We start from the raw sequence: 27,390 nt of genomic DNA, 5'->3' as shown, positions 1-27,390 counted from the left end.
ATCGTCAAAATTGGTAAATGTTTTGCCTTTAAAAAATAAAAAGTGATTTAAAAATCATAGTGATAGTGTGACATGCTCTATAATTGAACAGTATATACAGCGATTAAAAGGAATGGTCTGGACATGTATTCACATGGACATATCCAAAACCTGCTCAAATAACCAAGATTAGGATTGTATATACAATGAAATGCCATTTATTTTTAAAATACAAACATTGTTTGTAGGTACACCTTTGCAGAACTGGAGAAAAACGTGCAGGAACCACGTGGCTCAGTGAGTGTCCCAGGGGAGCGAGGAAGGGGCTGGGGGGTGGTCCTGGGAGACTCACTGGTGTCCGCCGAGGGCCCGTCCGTTTTTAGAATGGTTTAATGTCACCCTTTATGTTTTCTCTCGATTTCTGGAAATACAAAGTAATTGACGCCTGGTTGAGGATGGCTCCCACTGCTGCCACGGAAGGCCAGCCGGTCCCTGCGGGTCGGGTGTCACGACACAGGGACACTCAGACAACCTCGTCATCCTGGCTCCTCAGCGGCCCGTGAGAAACAGCGCTAGTGCCCTGGGAGGGGCGAGGTGAGGCCTGGCCTGGCGGCGGGAGCCGCAGCGCAGGGCTTTCCAGGCTCCACAACCCTCGGGCCCGGGGAGGAGGGGGCACACGGGAGCGAGCGGAGCAGAGTGAGCAGGAGGGTCGCTTCACCAGCAGCCTTGGCGGGAGCGCTGATGTTGCTGGACCGCAGGCGCCCGAGATCCACGGCCCACAAGGGTGTGCGGCACCCTTCGCGATCACGGAGAGCAAAGCCAAACCATAAACCGGGACACAGCGTTGTGTCGCCCCGTCCGGAATCCAGATACTTCAGTCCATACCGTCGACTCCAGAGCCGCTGAGGAAAAGTCAGTCCTTCCTTCCACGTGCTGACGCTAACAGGACGTGCTGTTCAGGAAAGCAGTCTTGCACCCAGCAGTGCTGGCCCGCACCCAAGGCCTACAGTGCGTTTTCCAGGGGCGTGGCTGGGGGAAGGGGGCGGCGTCAGCTTCACACGCTGCCTCAGAATTGTTAGGGTTAGCGACGCGTGTATTCATGTACTGTGACGCTCACCTGCATGTGCACACGCATACACGCACACACACACACACACACACACAGAACGGGCTGTGCAGGACGAGTCCCTCAGATAGACCTGTGGAGCCCGGGACGGTCCCTCTGTCCCCGCGAGGCTCGCCCAGGGCCGGAGCGGCCACTCGCCCTGGACCCCACGCAGCACACGCTGCCAGCTGCACGTGAGGACCAGGCCCGGCTGGCACGGAGCTGGGCTGCAACGCCGAGACCCCGGCCACCACCTGGGGGACAGGGCCGCTCATTCAGCAAGGTCGGCTGGGCCACCAGTGCTGTGATTCGGCGCAGCTTCCACGGCCTTGGGTCTCCTCGCCTGGTCCTCACGGCCAACCCCAGCCACTCCCAACAGCAGGGCGTCTGGTGGGTGCCAGGCAAGGTGGGAGAAGGCGCGGGAGAGACTCACTTCAGCCAGGAAGACGACGGGGCAGCCCACGGAGGACGTCCCCTCGAGACGGCGCCGATGTGGCCGGCAGGCAACACGGGTGCCCAGGGTGACTGTGATGCCAGGTGGCCACGTGCGGGCGCACAGCAGGGTGGACTCCGGCCACCAGTCAGGAGCCTTCAACTAAGGATCCTTCCAGGAGGACGTGACCCGGGTGCACCCGTGCGGGGGGGTCTGGGGACCAGCGGAGCCGGGGGACAGCGACGGGGGCACCAACAGACACGTTCCTGGGGCAGGACCGGCAGGGCCGGCGGCGACGGGGAAAGGGTTCTGGTTTCAGAGACGGGCGCCGTCCACCAGGACGACAACCCGGGACTCCTGGGAGCAGCGGGGACGGTGCCCGGGGCTCCCTCCTGGCCCACAGGTGTGCCGGGTCCTCCCCACACCCAGCACGGGGGAGACGCCGGCCCGAGGCCAGCCTCTTGCTCACCACCTGCACGACCGTGGGTGGGAAGCTGAACCCTCCCAGCCCCGGGGTCTCATCTGAAAGACTGGGTTAGTTTCCCGAAGCTGCCGCAGCAAATCACCGCGGACGGGGCGGCTGGACACCACCCAAGTCCCCCATCTCACGTGCAGGCCAGCGGTGCGCACCCCAGGCATCCGCGAGCCCGTCTCCTCTGGGGGCTGCAGCGCCCTCCTCGGTCCTCAGGGGTCCTCACACGACGTCTGCCTCCGTGGCTGCTCGTCTTCTAAGGGCCCCAGGCCTCGGTTCAGGGCCCGCCGTCACCCAGGAGGACCGCACCGAGAGCCCCGTCCAATCACGTCTGCAAAGGCCCTATTTCCACATAAAGGCACGCTCTGAGGTCCCAGCTGACGTGAATGTTTGGTGGTTAGTATCCAGCCCACGACCCCTGCTGGTAGCACTCTCGGGGAGGATTAAAGCGGATTTGTTGGACACCCGGGAACTCCTTACACCCTCTACAGCCCCCAGGGAGCGTGGCTCTGCCAGCGTGTCCTTGCGTGCCCCCTCCATGCCCCACAGGGGCCATCGATAACGTCGGGGCACCCCACGTCCTGCCATCAGGCAGCCATCAGGGTTAATTAACGATGGAGCGGCCCGAAAACACGGGTGCAAAAGCAAATCGCGTTGATTTCACTGTATCCTTTGCTGGGCTCCTGTATCGCTCAGATGAGATCCCCTTTGGGTTTTAGAACTGGGGATTGCTTGGAAGAGTTTGCGCAAAACAAACACAAGCATCTTAAACCTGGAAAATAAAAGGCATTAAAATACAATAACAAAACGAAGACAAAGGAGGGGGTCTGAGCGGAGGGCTTCTTTCCTTGGAAAAGCAGACCTCATTCCACGACAGGTCGCCGTGCACACAGGCCCAGGGTGCTGAGCTGCAGGACGAGCCAGCCCCAGACCCACCGACCTGGGGGCCCTCCTCCCAGCAGGACCTTGGACGCCACCGCATTTCAGAGGATCCTTTGAAAAATAACGACGTCCTAAGGCAGAGACCTGGGAACACCTGGAAACTCAGAGAAGCAGCACCTGCTCCCTGGGAAGCTGCCGAAGGTTCTCCCAACGCAGCAGGGCCTGGCTGCGCCAACAAGGGGCCCCGGGCCCCCCAGGCTCCTCCCCTGCCTCCAGAAGGGCCCCTCCCGCCTCAGGGCCCCCAAGCACACGGGGAGGGGCACGCTGGGAGCCTGCAGCACCCTTGTCCAGGACTGGGGTGTGCGCGCGCGCCACGCTCAAACGTCTTCGGAATCAGATTTCCCATCTTCGTTAGCAGGATTAGGGCTGTTTGATTCAGCACCGGTGCTGAGCTGCCTGTCGGCCTCGGCAGCCAGGGCAGCCCCCTTGGTCAGCGGAGGGCTCTCCACCGCCCCTGGACGTGGGAGGCTGGTGTTCTGCGCCAACACAAGGCGCCCGACTTCATTTTCCAAGGGAAAGCTCTTCAGCTCCCGCTGTCAGTGCCACGGACCGAGTGGCCCCAATGCGGTGGCGTCAGTGCCGCAGACCCCAGGGCTGGCTCTCCCTCTGCGCCAGGAAGGGGCCCCCCAGAACCCGACCTGCCGGCCCCAGTTCCTGGTCTGCGGCCCCAGAGCTGCGGGAACTCGGGGTCTGTGCTGTGTCCCGCGCTGGTGGCGGGAGCGGACGGAGACACAGGGCTCGGCCCGCGTCTCGCGGCTCCGGAGCGGCTGTTCCCTGCATCAAGGCCTGCGGCTGCCCTCACTTCTGAGGAGCTGCAACCCGCAAAGTAAGCGTGAACCCCGCTCTGATCCGCCTCCAGGGGCTGCCTGCCCTCGCCCGCGGGCTGCCGGGAAGTGTGTTAAAGCCCAGGGAGACGGGCTCCCTCGCAAAGCGACAGAGGCCGCGGCTTCTCGCGCTGGCGTGGAGCCCGAGCGGCTCCGCCCCACATCCGGGAACCGCGCGGCTCCTTCCGCACGTGGGAGACGCCCGCCGCCCCTCCTCTGAGCTCCCGACCCAGAACGCCAGCCCCGGGAAGCGTGCGGCAGGAGCCGGGCAGAGACTCACCCCTCCCGGGAAGTGGGCTGCGAGAAGCGGGCTGCGAGCAGCGAGTCCCCAAACCCGTCTGCACCGAGTTCCCCGGCGGGAGGGGTAGAGGATGAAGCCGACCTGCGGGATTGAGGGTCAGGCGCCTGCCCGTCGCCCGGATGCACTCCCGCCAGCCCTGCGAGGCCTGAGCTCCTGGGAGCAGCACAGGATCGGCGTCCCCGGTGGGACGAGGCCCATCACCTGGGCTAAGCCTCCTTAGCAGCAGGCGTCGGCCCTCCCCTCAGCACCTGCCCACCAGCCTCCACGTGCGCCCCCGCCAGCCGCGGGCACCACCTCCTCCTGCCCTGCTCGCGTGTCTGAGCTCTGGCTCTGCCTGCAGGGTCGGGGGGCTCTGCCTCCAGGGTCGGGGGGCTCTGCTCCTGACCTCCGGCCAATCAGCCCGAACCACCACCTGGTGCGGCCGGGCACCGCCCTCGCGCGCGTTCCTACAGGTCATCCCGTCAGTACCTCCTTAAACAAAGACGGACTCCACCTCCACTCAGGATAACTCCTCCCAAGGAAACCGAAAAGCCGTCTGGGGCTTACCAACAATTTGGTCCAAATGAATGCTTCCTCCCAGTTCTCTAAGGACTGCCACCAGCTTCTGGGTGTAAACGTCTGGTTTTCCTGAGCCTGGTGGGAACCGGAGGGTGGGGAGTGGGAGGCGGCCGGTGCGCAGCCCCCGGAAGGGCGTCGGCCGAGTGGCAGGGAAGCCACACTAGACAGACTGGAGGCTGCACCTGGCCTTCGCCGACTCGTTCTGGCAAGATCGGCATCCGACACTTTCCTATTTGAAAGCACTGCTTTGATGCAAGAATTCAGTCTAGCGGCCATGTTTTCTCAACCAAAACTTAGGACACGGGGCCCGCGGACAAGACACGAGAAACAGGGACCCAGAAAGCAAACCGAGAGAGACGTGGGGTGGCTGCGCCCCAAGCCCCCCGCAGCCCTTCCTGCTTCACCCCGGTTCCAGTCCTGACGAGACCACCACACTCCCTTCTCTCTGGTAGAGGCCGACTTAGGAGTCCTAACGTTGAGAGCTCAGACGAGTAGCTTACTGTGTTCTTTGTAGACAAATTATCAACTATATATGGACAAAACTAAAAACGTAACCAGTAATCTATAATTTTGCTATCCAGAGAAAACTACTGAGAATATTCTTCTTTGTGTGTAATGTATGTAGATATATTGTTACCGAAAGGAGACTGCATTTTTTCTCTCAATAGATTATAAATAGCTTACATTTCAAAACGTATACAGTAATATCATTGGGACGTGAGTGAACACAGATGAAAGTAAATATAGGGAAATTCGCTGTAATATACTTACAACTTCTCTGTGCGTGTGAACAGAACGAGATGAGAACTCTTATCTGAAAGGCAGAAGCAGCTGAATCCCCGCAAAGCTCTACCTGCTTCTGATTAGCGACCATCAGTGGAGCATCTGGCCGGGAGTATCTGCAACAGGGACGGGGGCTGCCCTGCTCGCCCACCACCCTTCCTTCTGGATAAACGTCAGAGACGACGTGGCCACGCCCACTCAGGAGACACGGACGAAGCACACAGAGCGGGAACACCGTGGGAAGACAGGAGCCTTAAAGGCTGGATTTCAAGCAGGGAAAGTATCGAGCGGCTAAGATGTCAGTTTGCTACATGTGTGATCTGGATCAAGGCAGGACAAGGTTGGCCATTTCCTGGCTTGGCCACGCCTGCCTCTGGACGGAAACCACGGCGCTGGCCCAAACCGGGCTGTCTCCTCGCACGGTCGGGGTGCACGGCAGACACCTTCAGTAGGAACAAGGGGAAAGTGGGCATTTCTTTAAAGTGCCGACACGTGAACCAGTGTGAAGCTACACCCAAGGGCAATCATTCACGTTCTGGCTCATCACCTCCCAGCCGTACGCCGCCCTCCAGTAAGTGCTACATGCCTTCAAGAGAGGACACGTGGGCTTCCCTGGTGGCGCAGTGGTTAAGAGTCCGCCTGCCGATGCAGGGGACAAGGGTTCGTGCCCCGGTCCGGGAAGATCCCACATGCCGCGGAACGGCTGGGCCCGTGAGCCATGGCCGCTGGGCCTGCGCGTCCGGAGCCTGTGCTCCGCAACGGGAGAGGCCACGACAGTGAGAGGCCCACGTACCGCAAAAAAAAAAAGAGGACGAGTTTGTAAAATAACACACGTGGAGACGTGTCTTACTCAACAAGCGGGTGCACCTGGCTCCAGACGGACAGCTCACAGCCGTGTGCTCCTGGGAGACCCCCACGTAGCGTCCTGACGACTGTGCACGCACGAAGGACCGTGCTCTCTAGCGCTGAGCCAGGCCTGCAGGAGGAGCCGCCCTTGCTCCGAGGCGTCCCCGGAGCCCCATCAAGGGGACAACGAGGACGTGCAGCACGCGGGGCCCTGGGGGGCTGGTGGTGTTATGGTCGTGCTGCCGGCGCACACGTTAATCCTAAAATTCGGAACTTCCTCTATGCCGTGGACACACGCCCCCAAGAACAATGTGGAAATGATGACAGATCACTTTTCTTTTTTTTTTTTTTAATTTGGCCGCGCTGCACGGCATGTGGGATCTTAGTTCCCAGTTCGATCTTAGACCAGACCAGGGATCGAACCCGTGTCCCCTGCATTGGGAGTGCAGAGTCTTAACCACCAGACCACCAGGGAAGTCCCGACAGATCACTTTTAACTAAAGATTTTTAATCCAGTTTAAAAAAAATACTTAAAGCAAACTGCCCTTCAAGTATGAGGTTAATTTAGGGTTTTTCTATGATTATAACGAATTAGATATAATTGTATCTCAGAATTGTTAACTGAAAAAAAGGTACAAGTTTATCTGTTAAAATTCAAAGGCTTGATTGTAAAAGAGATTTACTGTAGGGAGTTTAACCTAGAAATCTCACCTGGAACAAGTAATAACCCAGATAAAGTAAAAATTAATTATACACACATACAATCCCACAAAGGATCTCAATGGGATGATTTTAAGGAACCACATGTACCAGAATATAAGGTAACTCCAAGCCACAAGCATAACATGAAGGCAGCTAGTTTATCTTGAACAAGAACGTGGCATAATCCAGCGAGGGTCCCCCTAACACGCCAGCTCATCCCCCACGGCACCCCCTACCCAGCTTCCCCCGTGTTTTGGGAGAAAAGCGTCTTCTCTCTGCCCACTCCTGTCATCCACTGTCACTCCTCCGCACAGGGCAGGCGTGGCCTCGCCTGGTATCTGCTTAAAGTCCAAGAATCGGGTCCAGATGGGGCAGCTAAGTGGCTGCGTTTGGGGCGCTGAAACTCACTGGGTCACAGCTGAAGGCACGAGCTAACACAGGGCCACTGACCACTGATCCTGAATCAGGGAAAATGAGCGGATCTGCCCAGATCTTCACAGGTGCTTCCAGTACAAACCGCTTCTCCAGCTGCTCCCATTAAAACGTATTCTGATCCAACAATCTTGCAGAGAAAAGCTCACCTAGCCTCAAGTCTACAACACAAAAGCAAAGAGAATACGACTGATTTTCTGCTGCCATCAGGTCTGGGACCTTCACAAGGGGGGCCGGGGTGTGCCAGGCCCCAGGGCACCGCTAGGCCGTCTGCGCCAGAAACTCTAGGTACTGCCCGCGGGCCTCGAAGTGGTCAGCCGGCCGGTTGTACGCCGTCCACACTGGGTCTCCCACAAACAGCCGCATGGCCTTCACGTAGTTCTAGAAAACAGGCAAACACAGCAGCAATGGTTAGACCAGCTACGGAGGTTAACGCTCCTTGCTGTTTCATCCCTGGGTCTTAGCACTTTCTTCCATCTTCTGAAAGGCAGCGTCGGTGCCACGGCGAGAAGGCCTCGTGCTCGGGCGGCCAAGGCATCTGCAGCTCCAGCTGAGCACTGACCCCGCCTGGGCGTGTGCCCCTCCCCCGCTCCTGCTTCCCTTGGTACCGGTTTCCCGCGAATTAGAAGGGAGGGCAGCCTGCGTCACGGTAGAAACGTGCACACCTGTCCGTCCAGGGTTCACTTTCAGGAATTTATCCCTCAGGTACACTCACGTAAGTACAAAATGACGAATGTGTGAGGTTACTTATGACGGCACCGTTTACAACAGCAAAAAACTGGAAACAGTTGGCGTACCCATCTTTAGGGGTCACCCGTCAATGGGATAAATCAGGGTACGTCCCACAGTGGACACCAGGCAGCTGTAAACAGGAACGAGGCCCTTTACATCCTGAAACGAAACGATCCCAAAGCACCGCGAGCAGAAAAAAGGAAAATGCAGCCCCACCTACAGAAGTCGGCTACCTCCTGAGGAAAAGGGAAAGAATACTGACTCACATTCGCCTGATACGGGTGACATCGCTCTAAGGAGATTTTTAAGGACGTAACAGGGGTTACTTGCAGGGAGAGATACTGGGCGCTGGGAACAGGGGTGACAAGGCGACTCTTCTTCACACACCCCTCATAATCCTGAGCTCTAAACCTAGTGCGTTCACTTCCTAGCCAAAAACCGTGCTTAAATCGCAGATTCGTCCGAGTCACATCCAGAGACCCTCAGAGCTGCCCTGTTCCTGCTTGTGGCCGGTCTCGGTGGCTCTAGTGCACGACTGTTAAGGCCCAACTGAAATGCTCTTAAAATGACGAGGGAGCAGTGACCCTGAGACCCGCACAAAGCCGGACCCCTGGACGGACGCCTCCCGCTGACCTGCGGGCACGGGCCCGGGCGGGCGGGCGGCCCCGTGGCGCCGGCCACTCGCTCAGAGGTAGCATCCTCGCCTCACGCCGCAGAGCTGAGTGTCCACGTCCGTGCACAGACCAGGCCCCAGCAGAGAAGACAGCAGGCCCACCTTCTCGTCCAGCGTGAAGCGGTGGTATATCCCGGCGGGGAGAGTGATCATGTCTCCTTTCTCCATGAAGATCCGGATCCACCTGTCCTCTTTATCCCTTACGTCGAAGTACCCACTGCCGTCCAGGATGTAGCGAATCTCATCATCCAGGTGTAAATGCTCCTCATAAAACATCTTAATCTAGAGCAGGAGGGGGTTCTCGTGAGCCCTGAAGACCAGGACTGAGGGGCCAGACACGCGCTCCCCAGATAAGAAATATCCTACGTACGAGGGGGCAGGAGCTAGAATGTTCTGTGAAACCGACCGGTGGACTAGCGGGAGAAGAAAGAAGGGACACACAGCGCTTACCGCGTGCCGGGCAACGTTCTCAGTGGTTTATATTAATAACTCACTCAGGTGCTCTCTGTCACCCCCGTTGGACAGATGAGGGATGTGGCTCAGAGAGGCTAGGTCGCCAGCCCAACATCACACAGCCTGGGTGTGTAGAGCCTAGACTCCCACGCAGACATCCTGGCTCCTGCAGCACACATGGCAGGCACGCTGATCACACGCACACACCATCATGCTGATCACACGCACACACATCACGTGATCACACGCACACACCATCATGCTGATCACACGCACACACATGATCACACACACCCCATCATGCTGATCACACACATCACGTGATCACACACACACCATCACGAGATCAAATGCACACGGCAGTTGCACTGATCACACGGGCAGATCAGAAGCCACGTGTGCATCTGAGGAAGGCAGTCACCATCTCAACAAACACTTTCCACCTGTCCAAATGTACTTTTGTGTTTTTCAGATCTTTATCCCTCTCGTTTTATAATAAAAATATTCAGGGCTTCCCTGGTGGCGCAGTGGTTGAGAGTCCACCTGCCGATGCAGGGGACGCGGGTTCGTGCCCCGGTCCGGGAGGATCCCACGTGCCGTGGAGTGGCTGGGCCCACGAGCCATGGTTGCTGAGCCTGCACGTCCGGAGCCTGTGCTCCGCAACGGGAGAGGCCACAACAGTGAGAGGCCCGCGTACCGCAAAAAAAAAAAAAAAAAAAAAAAAAAAAAAAAGAAGGAAGGCTTCATGTCAATGACCTCAGCATCCACTTTAAAAAATTAGAAAAAGAAGAGCAATTAAACCCAAGGTGAGTAGAAGAAGGCAAATAAAGACAAGAGCAGAATTCAAGAAAATAGAGAACAGAAAAACAATAGAGAAAAATCAATGAAACCAAAAGCTGTTTGATAAGATCAACAAAATTGATAAACTTCTAGCAGGACTTGGGCAAAGGAGAGAAGGGACACAAATTACGGATATCAGGAATGAAGGAGACAGCACTACAGATTCTACAGATATTTTGAGGATAATAAGGGAATAGTCTGAATAACTTCATGCCAATAAATCTGACAACTCAGATGGAATGGACAAATGCCTTGAAGGACACACACTACTTAAGATTATTCAAGACACAGATATTCTGGATAGCCCTATATCTGGTAAAGAGATTGAATTCGTAGCTAAAAACCTTCCTACAAAGAAAACTCCAGGCCCATATGGCTTCACTGGTTAATCTGCCAAACATTTAAGGAAAAATTAAACCCATTCTAAACATACTCTTCCAAAAAACTGAAAAGGAGGGAATATTTCACAGCCTATTCTATGAGGCCAGCATTACTCTGATATAAAACCAAAATGAAGACATTAAAAAGAAAGAAAAGCTTGTGTTTATTAGTAGCAAATATAATGATTCCCCTTTTCAAATAATTTAGAGCTCCCTCACCTTTTCTTCGTAATTTGGTAGTTTGTCTTTGCATATGGTTATTATGTCCATCCAGGAGTAGTTTCTCTCTTTTCGGATCTTTTCTAATTCTGGATCATTCTCATATTTGTCAGCATCCAGCTAAAAGAGTTTAAAACACAAACAGGAGGTCACATGAATGCATCGAAACATTCTCTTTCTGGATCTCCAATATGATTATACTCCAAATTTATCATCTAGTCCTTTGTCCAGACTAAACCAACCTTTCTCCCTCTCCTTTCCCTATTTCTTTTAATGGTTTTCCCACTCTCCATAACAGCTAAAAACTACGCAGTTGTGTTGAATTCTCACCTCCCTTCTCTGCAAGGGTCCTGCCTGGGGGATTCCAGTCCCACCGCCAGGAGCCCAGGGGAAGCTCTCATCGCCTCAAGCCTGTCCACACTGCCATGTCCTGTTCCTCTGCCACCAATCCACTCTGCAAGTCTAACTGATCTCTCGATGGCATCTCTTTGGTTATTTTGCTTCCCTGGGCCTGAAGCTGTCAGAGCCTACAAATAAAGGGCAAATCCCTTAGACAGAGACAAGAGGCTTTCTACCACCTGGCCCGGACTGCCTTTTCTACTCCTCGTTCCCTATTCCCTGTTTTTAAAACACCTACATTCTAAACCAAATGCGATTATGGGCTGCTCTTCAAAAACACCTGATGCTTCACAGCCCCACACCCCTGCTCCTGACACCTTCCTACGCCTGGAACGGCCTTTCCCTGTTTCCACTTATCACAATCCCATCAACTGTTTAACGTCCAATTTTAAGGTCATCTTCTTCATGAACCACACCCCTTGGGCCCCAGACACCATTACTATGAACTCCTCCTTAAAACCACTGGCAAAGAATTTCACATATTTTGCCTTCTGTTGCAATAAAGTGCGCATGGTATCCCAACTACTGAAGAGCAAACTCAGAGTACCTCAAAGTACTAGTCAGCGATACGTTAGCTGCTAAAAGGCGACTCCCCGGATGAGCAGATCCACACAGTAGGCACTAGTGCTCCATCCACCTTCAAACCCTGAGCGTGTGAGCGCTTCCTACCGCCCTGCGGCGGCACTAACAGAACAGGAAAAAAGGCTCCTCCTGCTGTCGCTGCTCAAGGGCGGTGATTATTAAGAAAGGTACGAAAATACACAGAGTAATCGAAGTTTAATTTCGACAGCCCTTTGCCTCACCATCCAGAGCACAACGAGAAGGCAGGAGAAACTGGGTTTGATCTCCTGGAAAACCGCAAGGGTGACTTTCACAGCGTCTTACTGTATACTTTGGGTACATTCAGAAGTTGGCCACTGTCTCACACCTGCTCTTAAAATGTCACATGTACTGCGAAACCCGAAGTGCAGGGATTTGCGGTAAAACTAACTTATTTTCTTCTCAGAACAGACGCGATACTGCCCTGAAGACACCGCCTTCCAGGAGGTCGTGGGGGGCGCCCCGGCCCCTCCCCCGGAGACCCGCACTCGCCGCGGGCCCTGCAGGGACCCCAAGCCCTCCCGCCCCGCCCGTCCCGCCTTGAACCCGGGCGGCCGACGACCCCGCCGGCACCGGACCCTCCGCCGCGCTCCGACCGCTCACACCCACCCCCCGCCTCTCCCTGGGCGCCGACACCCCCAAGCCCGCAACCCCGCTACTGAGCATGCGCAGTGAGCACCACGGCCTGAACGCCGACCCCCGGCCCCGCCGCCGGGCATGCGCACGGCGCACGGGGTCCCATCATGGCGGCGGCCTCTGTTCCCCGGGGCGCGGGGCGCGCGGGAACTCGGGGATATGAGCGGAGGGCTCTCCCCGCCGCCCGCGACCCCACCCCGGAGCCCCCGCCCCGCGAGACCCCGACCGCGCCCCCGGTCCCGCGTACCTTCCAGTAAAGGACCCCGAGCCCGCGCAGCTGCTCCAGGCCGACCGGGCGCGCGGGCTCCCCGCGGTGGGGCAGCCGCGGGTCGTCGGCCGACTTGTCCATGTACCAGGCCTGCACCATGGCCGGGCCCGGGGGCGGCGTCACCGCCTGACCCCGGACCTGCTCGGGCCGGTCTGAGCCCGAGACCTGCACCCGGACCCGCGCGGGCCGCCCCTCCCCCGACCCCTCCCCCGGGAGCCTCCGGGAGGGAGGGAGGGAGGGCGGCGCGGGAAAGGAAAGCGGGCGGGACGCGCTCCGAAGGCCCCGGGCCGAGGGCTTCCTTCCCGCGGGCCGGCGGATGGGCTCCGAGCGCGGGGCAGGTGTCCCCCGAGGGCTGTCCGCCGGCTCGGCTCAGGCCCGGTGACCACCCGGAGCCGAACCTGAGCGGGGCCAACCGCCCACCCGTGGCTGTCAATCAGCTCCTCGTGCAGGAGGCCGAGTGTGGCCCGGCCCTGCGTGAACTCAGTCGTCCGGGGGAGGGGCTGCTTGGCTGGCACTGTGTTCCCGGTGCGCGGGATCGGGTCAAATTCAGCGCCCTCGAGCACCGGGCACATGCCTCGCGGGATGAGGGCTACAGTCTCCTTGAACATCCAGACGCCATCTTGTGAAGCAATTTATACCGAGATTAAATAGTTTGTATTTTACAGCGAAGAAAGCAAATGCCAAAAAAAAAAAGAGTGATTTTTGTTAAGCCAGTGCCACTGAGATGGTGCACAGCTGTGGCTTGAAGCCAGATCAAATCACCACAGAGGACCCCCGGCATCATTCAGGGTGGGATATTGTACTCTCCATCCCCCCACCCATGTTTACAATATCTAAAGTCTGCAATACCACCCTATAATTTTAAATTGCTTCCTTTTTCCCTTTTTCATCTCATCTCCTTTCCCTATATAATGTCATGTCCTAGAATAAATAGAAGCTTCCCAATCCTTGAATTTCTAATCAGTTTAGCTGACAAGGGGGAAAAAAAATCCAGCTGCTCAGTCAGCCTAGGTTTATCTCTTCAAATCGATCAATCAAAGAGATCAGCTTATCTCAGCCATTCACCCCAGTGTCTTTAACAGGGAATCAAGTAACTAGATCACGGGTGGGACTCAGGCTGGACTGCTCTCAGACAGCACATCCCCAAAGCATACAGCTGACTCTAGAACCTCCAGAAATACTGTGTGAAGAGCACACTTTTATTTCAATTCGGTTCTGTTGCACCCTGACTGCAAACACAGGACGCAACGTGTGGGCACGTGCGTGCCCACATCCTTCTTAGAGAGCCTGCCTCTCCAGCGCCTTACTCGACAATCACTGCTCATCCTTCAGGGTTCCACGTAAGACCACTGCCCACGTTGTTTCTGCCCCTCACTGCTCTCTCCTCCCCTCCTCACCCTTGTCACCACTCCCTCAGGTTCCCAGATCCAATCACAGCCTCTGTTCTTATCAGCCAGTTCATCACAGCCGCCACTCCCTGTTCCTTCAGCCCGTTCCTTACTCCCTACCGCGCCCCCCCCCCCCCCAGTTCTGGCTCCTCTGGGCACGACCACGACATCGTGGAGTGTCCCAGGGCTAATAAGCACCGCAAAACCAACGTGGCCAAACCGACCTCTCGAGTCCCGCACATCCAAACATGTTTCTCTCTATCCTTTGCCAGCTCCGTAAACAGCAGCACCAACCGCCCAGTGCCTTGATCCAAAAGCCTAGGGGTTTTCCTGTTTCCTCTCCCTCACCCTCAACATCCAGTCCTACCTACAGCGAATCCTGTGGACTTGACCTTCCAAACACACCGCAAATCCACTCACATCGCTGCGTCCCTCTCCTCCTGCCTGCCTTCTTGCCTGATGGAGCTGACAACTGAAATTGACCGCCTGCGTCCATCTTTGCCCACTGCAGTCTGTCCTATGCAGAGCGTATATTTAAAAACACAAACCAGATCATGTCACTGCTCGACTTTGACCCTCCTTGCTAACTCTGCCCTGGCTCCACGGCCCATGTGGCTGGTGCCTGACCACCTCTCCCTCTTGTTCTCTGCCCTCCGCGTGCCCGGGCCTCTGCCTGCATCTCCCGCTCCTCCTTGCTGCCAGGGCTTTGACATGCAGTTGTCCCACCTTCCTTCCTTGCTCTTCCTTTCTCCAAGCACTTTTCTCCTGCATACTTCCATTTTTCAGTGTAAATATCCTTTTTTTAAAAAAAATTTTTGGCCTCATGGTGCAGCTTGTGGGATTTTACTTCCCCGACCAGGGATCAAACCCGCGCGCCCTGCATTGGAAGCACACAGTCTTAACCACTGGACCGTCAGGGAAGTCCTGTCAATTGTTTTCTTAAAAGACAGGTTCAGGACTTCCATGGTGGTGCAGTGGTTAAGAATCTGCCTGCCTATGCAAGGGACATGGGCTTGATCCCTGGTCTGGGAAGATCCCACATGCCGCAGAGCAACTAAGCCCTTGCACTATGAGTACTGAGCCCACACACCACAACTACTAAAGCCCATGCACCTAGATCCCATGCTCTGCAACAAGAGAAGCCACGGCAGTGAGAAGCCCGCCCACCGCAACAAAGAGTAGCCCCCGCTCGCCGCAACTAGAGAAAGCCTGCACGCAGCAACGAAGACCCAACACAGCCAAAAAAAAAAAAATATATATATATATATATATATATATAAGGCTCAGTTCATTTTGGGGAAAATGTCTGCCAAACACCCTGGTTGGAATAACCATAGTTATTTGGTGGCAAGCTCAGCTTGCAGCTCAATCATACAAGAGCTTTTTCCCTCAAAACAACCAGGGAACTTTGGCGAACAGTGGAGATGCTTTCTGTATGCTTCCTGCTTTGTCCCAGACGTATTACAAAGATGTCTACTGGCGGGGGTGGTGGTGGTCAAGATTAATAAAATTAACAATTTTTACTACTTCATCAGGACATTCTTAAGAGAAACGGGGCTTTGTTTGCTTTGTCTTGTGAAGGACACGATCACTGCTGGTAGTTTTGTGCTGCAGCCCAAGCCACGCTCAGGCAGCAACAATGTGACCCACCTGGCTTCAGCCCGTTCCTGCAACACGCAGCCCGGGGGGAAGCGGGCACTGTCCTGGCATCCTCACCAAGCTGCTCTCCTCTGCTCACCTGCCCTTTAGAAACGCAGCTCTCTGGAACAGACCCAAACCACTATGGGTAAAATAGAGAAGCAACAAGGAATTATACCCATTGTCTTGTAATAACTTACAATGGAGTATAATCTGCAAAAACGCTGAGTCACTATGTTGTACACCTAAAACTAACACAACACTGTAAATCAACTATATTTCAATAAATAAAAAAAAATGCAGCCCTCAGCTCTGTTGTTTAGGGTGCAGGTGACAGAAATCCAACAAGCTGCTTAAGCAGACAAAACAAAACAGAGGTCCTGGCTCACAATACTGAGAAACGTTAGAGCATCCCTTGCCTTGAGCGCAACTGGACTTGGGGCTCGGAGGAACTTAACAGGTCTGTCCGTCTCTGCCTGTGTCTGTCTGTCTGTCTCTCTCTCCACATCCCAACTAGCTTTTCTCTGTGCTTTGGCTTAATTCTCCTCCACCGGGATGAGCTTTTTGTACATGTCAGGAAACAGCCACCAGTAGCTCTGAAACGGTTTGCTTGTAATTCAGGGAGAAGGAGCTCTTGATGTAGTGTCTGGACATCCAGTCTCATGGAAGTTTCCAGGTGGCCCAGCAAGAGCCACGCGTCCACGCCGTGGGTCTCTCTGGGAGCCCGAGGCCCGGTTGTGGCCACGTGGGCAGCCGTCAGGGAAGCCCGGAGCCTGGCAGCCCCATCACAGCCTCAGGATGGGCAGGGAGACAGGTGGCCCCAGGAAAGAAGGAACAGCTGGGCAGACAGCGCAGCGGATGCTCACGAAAAACACAAACTGCCAAATTCTCCTACTTTTGGAGAGTTTCTACTAAAGAGAGAATGAAAGAGGTGAGCAAAGCAGCTCTCGGCTTCTCATCCTTCTGTGTCTTCAGCTCAGCACCCGTTCCTCCCGGGCCCTCAGGCTAACCCCAGTCCAGGCGATGCCACAGCAAACCCAATTCCACAGCAGGAGGCTGTGTCTAAACTCCTCTCCCATTAGGGCCAAACTTGAGTGAATGTCTTTAAATGGAAGAACCTGGAAGCCTTTCCGGAAAATATAGAAAATGTTCAGGGAGATTGGGCGTAATAAATAATGGAGGACATGGCAACAGCTAGAAGCTACAAAAGAGCACCTGGGCGAAAAGCACTGTTTCAGGAGCGTTTTAAAAGAGAGTGCTGGAAATAAAAGTTTTTTGTGAAACACAAGGGTCCGTCCATCAATAAATGTAGAGTTAACAGTAAGACCTACGGAATGAAACCAGTGGGACGGCCCCAGATCCCACAAGTCAAGAAGACCTGGCAAGTTCACTAACTCAGCACATAAAAGGACAAGAACTTTAATAGAATGGAGCTGGGTGACTGAGAATTGGATGCCTATGAAACTGTTCTTTTTTGTGTGTATATTTGAAAAATTCTGATACTAATTTTTACAAAAAGTTCTGGGATTTTGAACTGAGAAACAAGCCATCTGTGCATGTAAATTTTTTCAGCTGAAAAAGGGAGCACGAGTCTGGATTTCTTAACAAAGAAGGAATGTTCAGGACCAGCTGCCTAGAGACCCCAGTCAGCAAAATTTTGTTCAAACTAATTAAAAGGAAAACGTTTCTCTTGATCTTAATACATCTCTGAAATGAGGTCGAAGACATCCACACAACCTTAGCCTCCTTTTCCTGGGGGGGAAATGCAGGCGTATTTACAGCATGTCAGTGAATTATCGCAAACCTTCGTGCCTCCAGGATGAAAATAAAACCGAGTGTTTATTCCGGTGTGAGGTCACCTCTCCCATCTTCACTTGTCATCTTTGGGATCCTACTGTCCCCAAAACACTTGTTCCAATAAAGCCTTTCCCCAAATGTGTTCCAAGTCACATATGTTGAGGAAAATGACTCAAAAAAAGGGTTTTGAGGTCAAACACTTTGAGGAAACTCTGATGATGTTATCTCTCTTCTGAAAACTGGTGATGTTTGTCATGGAGAAATTGTCTAATGGTGACAAAGCCTGTCCCCATTCTAGAGTGGCATCCACTAATTTTAAATATGTTCCACAGAACAGTCTCTGGTAAACACTGTCAAACCTTCAGAAATATCAGAACTAAAACCAGTGCAGCACCAGAGTGGTAATTAGTAACCATTTATTGTGCACACACCAAAAAGAGTCTGAAAACCAGGAGGACTCCAACCAAAACACAAAAGGTGGGGAGGGATAAACTGGGAGACTGGGATTGACATATACACACTACTATATATAAAACAGATGAATAATACCTACTGTATAGCACAGGGAACTCTACTCAATACTCTGTAATGACACATATGGGAAAAGAACCTAAAAAAGAGTGGATATATGTATATGTATAACTGATTTGCTTTGCTGTACACCTGAAACTAACACATTATAAATCAACTATATGCCAATAAAAATTTAGAAACAAACAAACAAACAAACACAGAAGGAAGCTGGGGTGTATGGTTATAAAGCAGCAGGTGTAGCAAGGAGGCCGTGACTGCTGACTCTTCACAGTGATTGGCTAGAATACTAGAAATTTTTTAAAAGATAGGGAATTGGTCAGTGGTTACCTCATAACCAATTTGAGGGAAACCATTTGAGTTTTGCCCGTGATTTGCAGAGGCCTAAGCAAGAAATGACCCAGATCAAGGTGGTCTTACAAAATAAGCTAAATTAAGCTTTGTTTGTGTGGCCAAAGTCATTTTGTCTGCTCAGGGCTGGTCTCCGTTTGTTTTTGATTTTAACCCCGCCCATGTTGGGCGCAGGAAGCAGAAACACGAGAAGGCCAACTGAGTAAAGTATTAGGACTAAATCTTCTTAGTAATAAAAACCACAAGACTGTATAAATAATAGATACTGAAATCTGAACTATAAGGATAATTTTTCAGAAAGCAAATCTCACTCTGATGAAAAGTAAAACTTTTGCCGAAGTGACAGATTCCCACCGGTCAAGTAAGTATGCAGTGACTCAGCACATCTGGGCCCTTAAACAGCTGATCCCCTAAACGCTGGGCTGGGTCCAGCTGTCCCTGAAGGAATCAGCGGGGAGCTGGTGTCCTCTCCGAGCCGGCCCCGCCCCACCCCTTCCCCCACCTCAGTCGGCCTGCTCCATGCTATTGCTATTCCGAATCTCCTACTTCCGGCCGAGAGCCTGCCCCTGGTTTCTTTTTATTTATTTATTTATTTATTTATTTATTTATTTATTTTTTAATTTTTGGCTGCGTTGGGTGTTTGCTGCTGCGTGCGGGCTTTCCCTAGTTGCGGGGAGCGGGGGCTACTCTTCGTTGCGGTGCGTGGGCTTCTCTTGTTGCAGAGCACAGGCTCTAGGCACGTGGGCTTCAGTAGTTGCAGCACTTGGGCTCAGTAGTTGTGGCGCATGGGCTCTAGAGCGCAGGCTCAGTAGCTGTGGCGCACGGGTTTAGTTGCTCCGCGGCCTGTGGGATCTTCCCGGACCAGGGCTCGAACCCGTGTCCCCTTCATTGGCAGGCGGATTCTTAACCACTGCGCCACCAGGGGAGTCCCTGCCCCTGGTTTTCTGCTCTGCTCAGACCCTTCAGATAAGGCTCTGTTTGGCAACTCATTCAACAAATATTTACCGGGTACCTGCTCTGTGCCAGGCGCTGTCCTAGGCCCTGGGATGCAACAGTAAGCAAACAGGAAAAAAAACCTCCCTGGCTTCACAGAGCGTAAGTTCGAATAAGGGGGACAAGAGAAAAGCAACAGCCTGTGGGTCAGATCGTGGCAGGAATATGACACAGGTGAAGAGGAAGAAAAGTGCCAGCCCCGTGCATGTGTGTATGCGCACACGTGTGTGAGACAGAGAGGGAGACAGGGAGCTGGCACAGGGGACAGGGGAGCAGAATTGCACTCGTCTGAGGCGTGGCCAGGAAGGCTCCAGGTTAAATGACCTTTGAGCAGGTGTGGGAAGGAGGCAACGGAGCAGGTCAGCGGGCTGGTGGAGCCAAAGTGCGCCGCTGAGGAACAGCAAGGGCAGGGCCTGAGGGCGGGGTCCCGGCGCCCGGAGGGGCTGCGGTGCGGGAGGTCGGGGAGGAGAAGGCGGGGAGGAGAGAGTGGAGGGGGCGTGGGAGGAGGAGGGGCGTGGAGGAGGGGAGGGCAGGGCGGAGGTAGGGGAGGGGCGGGGAGGAGGGAGAGGGCGGGGAGGAGGGAGGGGGAGGGCGGGAAGGAGGGAGGGGGAGGGCGGCCCCCCGCGTGCGAGCGGGGCTGAGCATAGCCTGCGGGGAGCCAGGACCCGAGCTGGGTCCCGGGCTGGTGGGCCTGCTGTGGTTGAGGGGCACTGGCCCGACTCTGCATCTGTCTTACATGAAGGCCAACAGGATGCGACGGGGAACGGACCAGGCATGGGGGTCAGGGCAGTTCCCAGGGTTTCGGCCTGAGCGCCCGCCCGCAGAGAGGGGATGCGCCGCGTTGAGATGGGGAAGGCTTGGGCGCGGCGGGCTGGGTGCAGGCAAAGCCGACTGCCTGGCTGTGCGCACGCCTGACAGGTCTGCCAGGGGTCTGAGGGCAGATGCCGAGGAGAGTCGGCCCGGGCTTGGGGAGGGTCCAGGCTGGAAACCCCGTGCCCATCGGGCAGCTGTGTCTCACAGGCGCCGGAGCCAGCAAGGGTAGCGCAGGCGGGAAGCGGGCCGCGTCCTGAGCCCGGGGCGGCTCCCCGCAGTGGTGGGGGACGGGTGGACGCCGCCTACTGCTGGGGCCCGGCTTCCTCTAGGCTCCGCCCAGGTTTTGTTCACTGCTGTCTCTGGGGTCCCTCCCAGCTCCACCCAAAGCCCCGCCCAGGCCCAGCACAAGTTCCCAACTGACAGATGGCAAACTAGAGGCCGGGGCACAAAGCCCGAAGTTCTAGCTCTACATATGGGAGCTCTGTTTTTAGTTTTCTGAGAAACCTCCACACTGTTCTCCACAGTGGCTGCATCAATTTCCATTCCCACCAGCAGTGCAGGAGGGCTCCCGTTCCTCCACACCCTCGCCAACATTTTTTTTAAATAAATTTATTATTATTTTTTAGTTTTGGTTGCGTTGGGTCTTCGTTGCTGTGCGTGGGCAGCGGAGGCTACTCTTTGTTGCGGCGCGCGGGCTTCTCACTGCGGGGGCTTATCTTGTTGTGGAGCACGGGCTCTAGGCGCACGGGCTTCAGGAGTTGTGGCTCGCGGGCTCTAGAGCACAGGCATAGTAGTTGTGGAGCACGGGCTCAGTTGCTCCGCGGCATGTGGGATCTTCCGGGACCAGGGCTCAAACCCATGTCCCCTGCATTGGCAGGCAGATTCTTAACCACTGTGCCACCAGGGAAGCCCTGCGAACATTTTTTATTTGTGGGGTTTTGTTTGTTTTCGGCCTGGGCTGCGCGGCATGCAGGATCTCAGTTCCCTGACCCGGGATCGAACCTGTGTCCCCTGCGGTAGACGCTTGGAGTCCTAACCACTGGGCCGCCAGGGAAGTCCCCATTTGTGTTCTTTTTGATGAGAGCCATTCTGACAGGTGCGAGGTAATCCTTCCTCAGTGTTTATGTTCAATTTGTACGTGTTTGTATTAAACACGTAACACAAGTTCGTTGAGAAACTTAGCAACAATAACTCAGTCAACAATCTGCAGTCATCATGACCCCATCACCTGCGGTCGCCATTTCTATTTTGGAATGGAATCCTCCAAACGTTCATGTGTGTATCTGCACCCGTCTGCTCAGGCTGCCAAAGCAGACCACCACAGCCCCGGGGCTTAAGCAGAGAGGTTTCCCTGCCCTTAGTCGTGGAGGCTGGGGCTCCGAGATCAGGATGCCGGCAGGGCTGGTTTCTGGGAGGCCTCTTGCCTTGCCCTGCAGACGGCCGCCTGCTGGCTGTGTCCTCACGCAGCCCTCCCGCTGCAAGTGCATCTCGGAGCCCTGTGCGACGAGGGCCACCCAAACAGCCTCATTATAATGCAGCCACCTCACTGAAGGCTCAGTCTCCAAACGCAGCCACATTCTGTACTGGAACCAGCGCTCCGACATACAATTTTGGGGGCACAGTTCAGCCCATGGCGGCACCCGTGCACACGTGCAGCTCCACGTTCTCCAGCCGGGCCCTGATTACTTGACGTTTGTCTGAGAAGTGCTGTTTGCCCCTGACCGAGCCGCTGTGGCCCGTCTTGTCTTCTCCCCAGGTGGGGGCGGTTCTTCCCGCGTGTCCTGTCCCCTGGCCCCAGCCCGCTTCCCAGACTCAGACCACGTGGCCTCTGCACCCGGGAGCTCTCAGCACCCGGACACCCTCCAGGAGATGCACGGCGGCTGGGTCTGTTTTCTACTTGAAGCTCCTCCACACTCACGGCACGGTGGGCTGCAGGAGGACCCCAGCGCCCAAACCGGAGACACTGCCTGTGGATTGAGTCGCCTATTCCAACACATCCAAGACCCCCCAACCATAATAGTGCAGTTATTTCACGGCCCCTAAGGAGTGAAGAGACGGCTGAAGAGAGACACATCCCTGACCATAAGGCACCCCAAATTCAGAGATGTTGAAACCTCAAATAACGAGCATCTTCAAGCTGCTGAACTGTGGTGCTGGGATCGCCCTCCCTGGGGGCTCTCAGTCTCCATGACCCTCAACCAGGCGACGCTGGCAGGGCCCACGTGGCACTGGGATGTGACAGGACACGTCTAAACCCCAGAGGGAAACACAGGTGCAAAGGAGGCCCTTGTTACAGACGCAAAAATGTAAAATCTCCCCCAAACAGGAAACTCACATTCCAACTGGAAAGACAGACAAGCAGGAAATGATTTATATGGAACCGTAAGAAAACTACCAGGAGAGCCCACAGCTTCTGGAACTCTCTCCATTCACTGCATCCTTAATGTCTCAGTAAATGTTTTCATGCCCCCCCTCCAGGCCAAAACAAATACCTGACAGTTCCCGGATGAACAGTTAGGTCTAAACAACTAATATTTATGCCCAGCACCTTAGTCATTAGAAAAGAGAATCCACATATATCAAAAGAAATTTCTGTTTCACTCCTTAGCAAACACACCTGTGGACGACCGGGACGTGGGCCCGGCGGACCCTTCCCAGGGTGGACACGTGGCCTTCGGTCGGTCCTGGCAAGTACTGGCTTCTTATGCCAGCAGCCGCTCCAACAGCCGCTTCGCCAGGGGGCGAGTCACTGGAACGCGAGCTTCCCCAGGCTGGAGTCTGGCTGTGTTTCCCTCCGAACCTGAAGCTCCCCGGAGAGTTCCTGCGGCCCAGTGGGGTGCCTCAGCACACAGACTGGGAAGCTCAGCCATTCAGCCAGGGCCACCATGGTGCACACCTCCGGGCCGGGTGGCTGAGGTAAAGGAGTCCTCTTGGATGAGCAACAGTGAGAAAGGAGAAAGCAGGAGCCGCCGCAGCACCTGAAAAGGCAGGGAGCAGAGGCGGGGGGCTGGCCGTGTGCAGAACCTGGGCACCAAGGGGGCGTGAAAGGCGGAGATGGAGGCGGCGCAGGGGACACAGGCTGGGGGCCATGGCGTCCATGGGACTATCCTTTGTAAAATCGACGACAGGAAATAAACTCGACAGTGTGCTTTTGGATGGTGGGATACGCCAAAGGTAAGCGTGAGACGGCACCACACACTTGACAAGGTTGAAAGCACACGTAACTGAACACGTTTGCTCTGATGCCCTCCTTCCCCGCCGCTTCTCACCTGAACGGGAAACAGTCAGGAAGGGCCAGGAGAGGCAATCAGACACGAGACTGTAATAAGCGACATAACGTACAGGAAAGAAGAAACGAGATGATTGTTAGATGACGGGACTGTATACCTGGACAACTCGAGGAAGTTAATGGGAGCAGTTTTAAACACAGTAAGAGCCTAGTAAGCTGGAATTACTAATGTTTCAAAGGACAGTGGCTTTTCTATACATAAATGATAATCAGTCTTAATAACTGCATTGAAAAGGAGATTAACCTGGAATAAACTTACTAGCAATTCTGAAGATGCTGTGGGAATACTCTTTCTTTTCCGTTTTTCTTCATTCATCTAACACACTGTTTACATTTTTTGCAGCTCCCCCTCCACAGGTATAATGGACAAATAAAACTGTATACTTTTAAAGTGTACAAGCCTGCTTTCAGAGCAGCTGTGGGTTGGCAGCAAAGAGGAAGGTACAGAGAATTCTCATGTTCCCCCCCACACACACAGACCGGCCCACTATCCATCCCCCCTCCCAGAGCAGGACGTTTGTTACAGTCGATGCACCTGCACTGACCCAGCACCATCGCCCGAAGTCCACAGTTCTCCCTAGGCTACACTTTGGTGGTGTACAGTCTGTGGGTCTGGACACATGGATCATGACATGTATCATCATTGTGGTTTCATACAGAGTATTTTCACGGCCCTAAAATCCTCTGAGCTCTGCCTATCCCACGATCCCCCAACTCCACCCCCATAACCACTGATCTTTTTACTGTCTCCATAGCTTTGCCTTTTCCAGAATGTCATAGTTGGAATCACAGTCTGTAGCCTTTTCAGACTGGCTTCTTTCACTGAGTCACATGCATTTAAGGCTTGTCCATGGCTTTTCATGGCTCGATTGGTCATTTCTTTTTAGCTCTACATAATATCCCATTGCCTGGATGGCCCCCAGTTTGTTTATTCATTCACGTACAAAAGGACATCTTGGTTGCTTCCAAGTTTTGGCAACTATGAATAAAACTACTATAAACATCCATGTGCAGGTTTTGTATGGACAGAAGTTTCCAACTCCTTTGGGTAAACATCAAGGAGCACAATTGCTGGATCATATGCTAGGAGTACGTTTAGCTTTCTAAGAGTCTTCCTCCCAAATTGGCTGCACCATTTTGCATCCCCATTGACAATGAATGAGAGTTCCTGTTGCTCCACCACCTCACCAGCGTCTGGTGCTATCGGTGTCTGGATTCCAGCCACTCTTAACAGCTGTGTGGTGGTCTCTCACTGTTGTCTTAATTTCCTTCATGACGTATGATGTGGAGCATCTTTTCATGTCCTCAGTTGCCGTCCACATATCTCCTTTAGTGAGGTGTCTGTGAAGTCCTTGGCCCATTTTTCAATTGGGTTGTATGTTTTCTTACTGTGGAATTTTAAGAGTTCTTTCTCTATTTTGGTTAACAGTCCTTTATCAGATGTGTATTTTGCAAATATTTTCTTACAGTCTGTGGCTTATCTTCTCATTCTCTTGACGTTGTCTTCTGCAGAGAACTTTTAAATCTTAGTGAAGCCTGTTTATCAATTATCTCTTTCATGGATCATGCCTTCATTTTTTAAAAAAATTAATTTATTGATTGATTGATTTTTGGCTGTGTTGGGGCTTCGTCCTGTGTGCGGGCTTTCTCTAGTTGTGGCGAGCGGGGACTACTCTTCGTTGCGGTGCGCCAGCTTCTCATTGCAGTGGCTTCTCTCGTTGCAGAGCACAGGCTCTAGGAACATGGGCTGAAGCTGAAGTAGCTGTGGCATGCAGGGTCAGTAGTTGTGGCTCACGGTTCTAGAGCACAGGCTCAGTAGTTGTGGCTCACGGGCTTAGTTGCTCTGAGGCATGTGGGATCTTCCTGGACCAGGGCTTGAACCCATATCCCCTGCATTGGCAGGCAGATTCTTAACCACTGCGCCACCAGGGGAGTCCCATGCCTTGATTTTTTATCTAAAAAGTCATCACCATACCTAAGGTCATCTAGGTTTCCTCCTATGTTATCTTCTAGGAGTTTCATAGTTCTGCATAGTTTACATTTAGGGAGTGTGGAAATTTTTGAGTTAATTTTTGTGAGAAGTGTAGATCCACTTTCTGCGTGTGGACGTCCAATGGTTCCAACACCATTTGTTGAAGAGACTATCTTTGCTCCCATTGTATTTCCTTTGCTCCTTTGTCAAAGCTCACTTGACTATATTTATGGGGTTCTATTTTGGGGCCAATGTGATGATTTGATATATGTATACACTAAAATGATTACCACAATCAAGTTAATCAACACATCCATCACCTCAGTTACCTTTTTAAATGTGTGTGTGTATGAGAGATTTACTGTCTTAGCAAATCCAAGTATACCATACGGTATTGTTAACTAGAGTCACCATGCTATGCATCTGCTTCTTCTGAAGTACCCTGTAGGAGGCCTGAATAAAGTGTGATATCACCTTCTTTAGATAGGAACTCATATATGCAAACGGCTGATAAATTTATAAAAAGATGTACAGCCTCACCCTGCATCTTGGTCAAACCTTAGGATGGGTTGCATCATAGCTGGCAGTCTCTCTGTTTTTGTAGAAGAAATGTTCTCTTGCCCTCACCCTTTGTCTTGCATGTGTCTGTGTGGATTCAGGGGTGAATGCCAAGGGGGGTTAGCAGGAAGAGGAAAAGCATCGTGCTCCCAAACTCAAGCTAATTCGTGACTTTGTTCACAGAGAAGTCCTGGGGGAGGCCCAGCAGATTCACTGCTACTGACAACGAACCCTGAACACAGGCCCTTTGGAGGGCGAAGCTACGTGGCCTTATGAAAAGACCCGTCACATTGTGTCACGATAACGTGGTGGCCAAGGGGCTGTAACTGAATGATCCAAGATTTCCAGAGCCTTTTAAAAAACACCATAAGGGGTGCAGCTTCTCTGGGGTATGATGGGGAGAAGAACCAGACCACCTTTCTCTCCTTTCTTGGTTTGAATCCAACTTCTTTTTACATTTTATCCTCTTGCTACCCAATAATCTCAATACAGGACGTGCCCATCAGACTTTAATAAACACACAAGAACAAAACATAAGACAAGCACTCATAACAGAAAGAGACAAACACCCCCATCTCCAAATAGAGCCATACTGGGGGTCAGGGCTTCAACACAGGAATCTGGGGACACTAACATTCAGTTGGCCCCTGGGTTCTAAAGTGTTAGGTTGAAGCATGTCGCATACCTGAATGGGGCACCCTGCTCATCATATAGACCCCCGGTACAGAGAACACCGTGGTGTTGGAGAAGGTGTTTGGCTATAGAGGACGTGGGCTGAGAGGACAGAGGGTGGGATTCAAAAGCCTCAGCTGAGCAAGGACCCTCCTGGACCCAGGGATTCTGCCAGGGGGAATCCGTAGGTCAGCACACCCCTTCCCTTTAACTGCCCTCTGAAAACAGACCTCTAAAGATACGTGCACCCGTATGTTCATAGCAGCATTATTTACAGCAGCCAAGACATGGAAGCAATCTAAGACAGATAAAAGATTCAAGATAAAGTGGTAAATGCTGAAGATGGGTAAATCAGATTTCAACATACAGATAACGGGGGTCCCCCCAAAAAGAAAACCAAAGCAAACAATCAAACAGAGCACTAGGCCACAATTCAAGGAAACTTTCTTGAAAGAGCAGATGTGAAAACACATACAGAAAAAGCACACCATATACCTGCAAACACTGACCCCGGGCCACCAACACGTGACACGTTCTAATAAAACTGCTGAGTTGAGAAAGAGGAAAAAACCCTTTGGACATCTAAGCAAAAAGAGTACATGACTTGGAAAGAAAATAAGATTCATCAGGCTCTTCATGCATCACTTTATGCTGGAAGAACACAGAATATTTAAGACACTCAAGGAAAGAAAACGTAGGCAAGGATTTCATATTCTGCAAAACTTCAAGTATAAAGGACACAAGCTGAATTCAACATACAGAAGCCCAGGGAGTATGGTTCCCAAGCTGACACTGACCTAAACACTGGTTA

At 53.3% G+C, this 27,390-nt stretch overlaps 1 protein-coding gene and 1 long non-coding RNA gene across 2 annotated transcripts; both read right to left on the bottom strand.

Moving 5' to 3' along the window:
• Window positions 1-174: 174 nt before the first annotated feature.
• On the bottom strand, window positions 175-1,710 carry LOC307064831. Its single transcript, XR_013811308.1, has 2 exons — window positions 1,518-1,710; window positions 175-1,008 (listed from the first exon to the last, which is right to left on the bottom strand). It is a non-coding gene; the product is annotated as an uncharacterized lncRNA (long non-coding RNA).
• A 4,865-nt stretch (window positions 1,711-6,575) lies between these two features.
• ADI1 (acireductone dioxygenase 1) lies at window positions 6,576-12,864 on the bottom strand. The gene is made up of 4 exons (XM_079721369.1): window positions 12,557-12,864; window positions 10,675-10,794; window positions 8,885-9,064; window positions 6,576-7,758 (listed from the first exon to the last, which is right to left on the bottom strand). The coding sequence occupies exons 1-4, from the start codon at window positions 12,674-12,676 to the stop codon at window positions 7,639-7,641; spliced, it is 540 nt and encodes a 179-aa protein (XP_079577495.1). The 5' UTR covers window positions 12,677-12,864; the 3' UTR covers window positions 6,576-7,638.
• Window positions 12,865-27,390: the final 14,526 nt, after the last annotated feature.

This window comes from Hyperoodon ampullatus (genome assembly GCF_949752795.1).
Source record: "Hyperoodon ampullatus genome assembly, chromosome: 15".
Lineage (NCBI taxonomy): Eukaryota > Metazoa > Chordata > Mammalia > Artiodactyla > Ziphiidae > Hyperoodon > Hyperoodon ampullatus.
The sequence above is the reverse complement of the archived record's forward strand: the minus strand, read 5'-3'. Positions and strand labels throughout refer to the sequence as shown.

What these genes read in the sequence shown, in the direction of transcription:
- ADI1 (XM_079721369.1), bottom strand. Translation starts at nt 12,676, where the DNA reads ATGGTGCAGGCCTGGTACATGGACAAGTCGGCCGACGACCCGCGGCTG. An exon ending in TACCAAATTACGAAGAAAAG is followed by an intron (nt 9,065 to 10,674) that starts GTGAGGGAGCTC and finishes CTCCTGCTCTAG; the next exon opens with ATTAAGATGTTTTATGAGGA. An exon ending in GCTTCACGCTGGACGAGAAG is followed by an intron (nt 7,759 to 8,884) that starts GTGGGCCTGCTG and finishes CCTGTTTTCTAG; the next exon opens with AACTACGTGAAGGCCATGCG.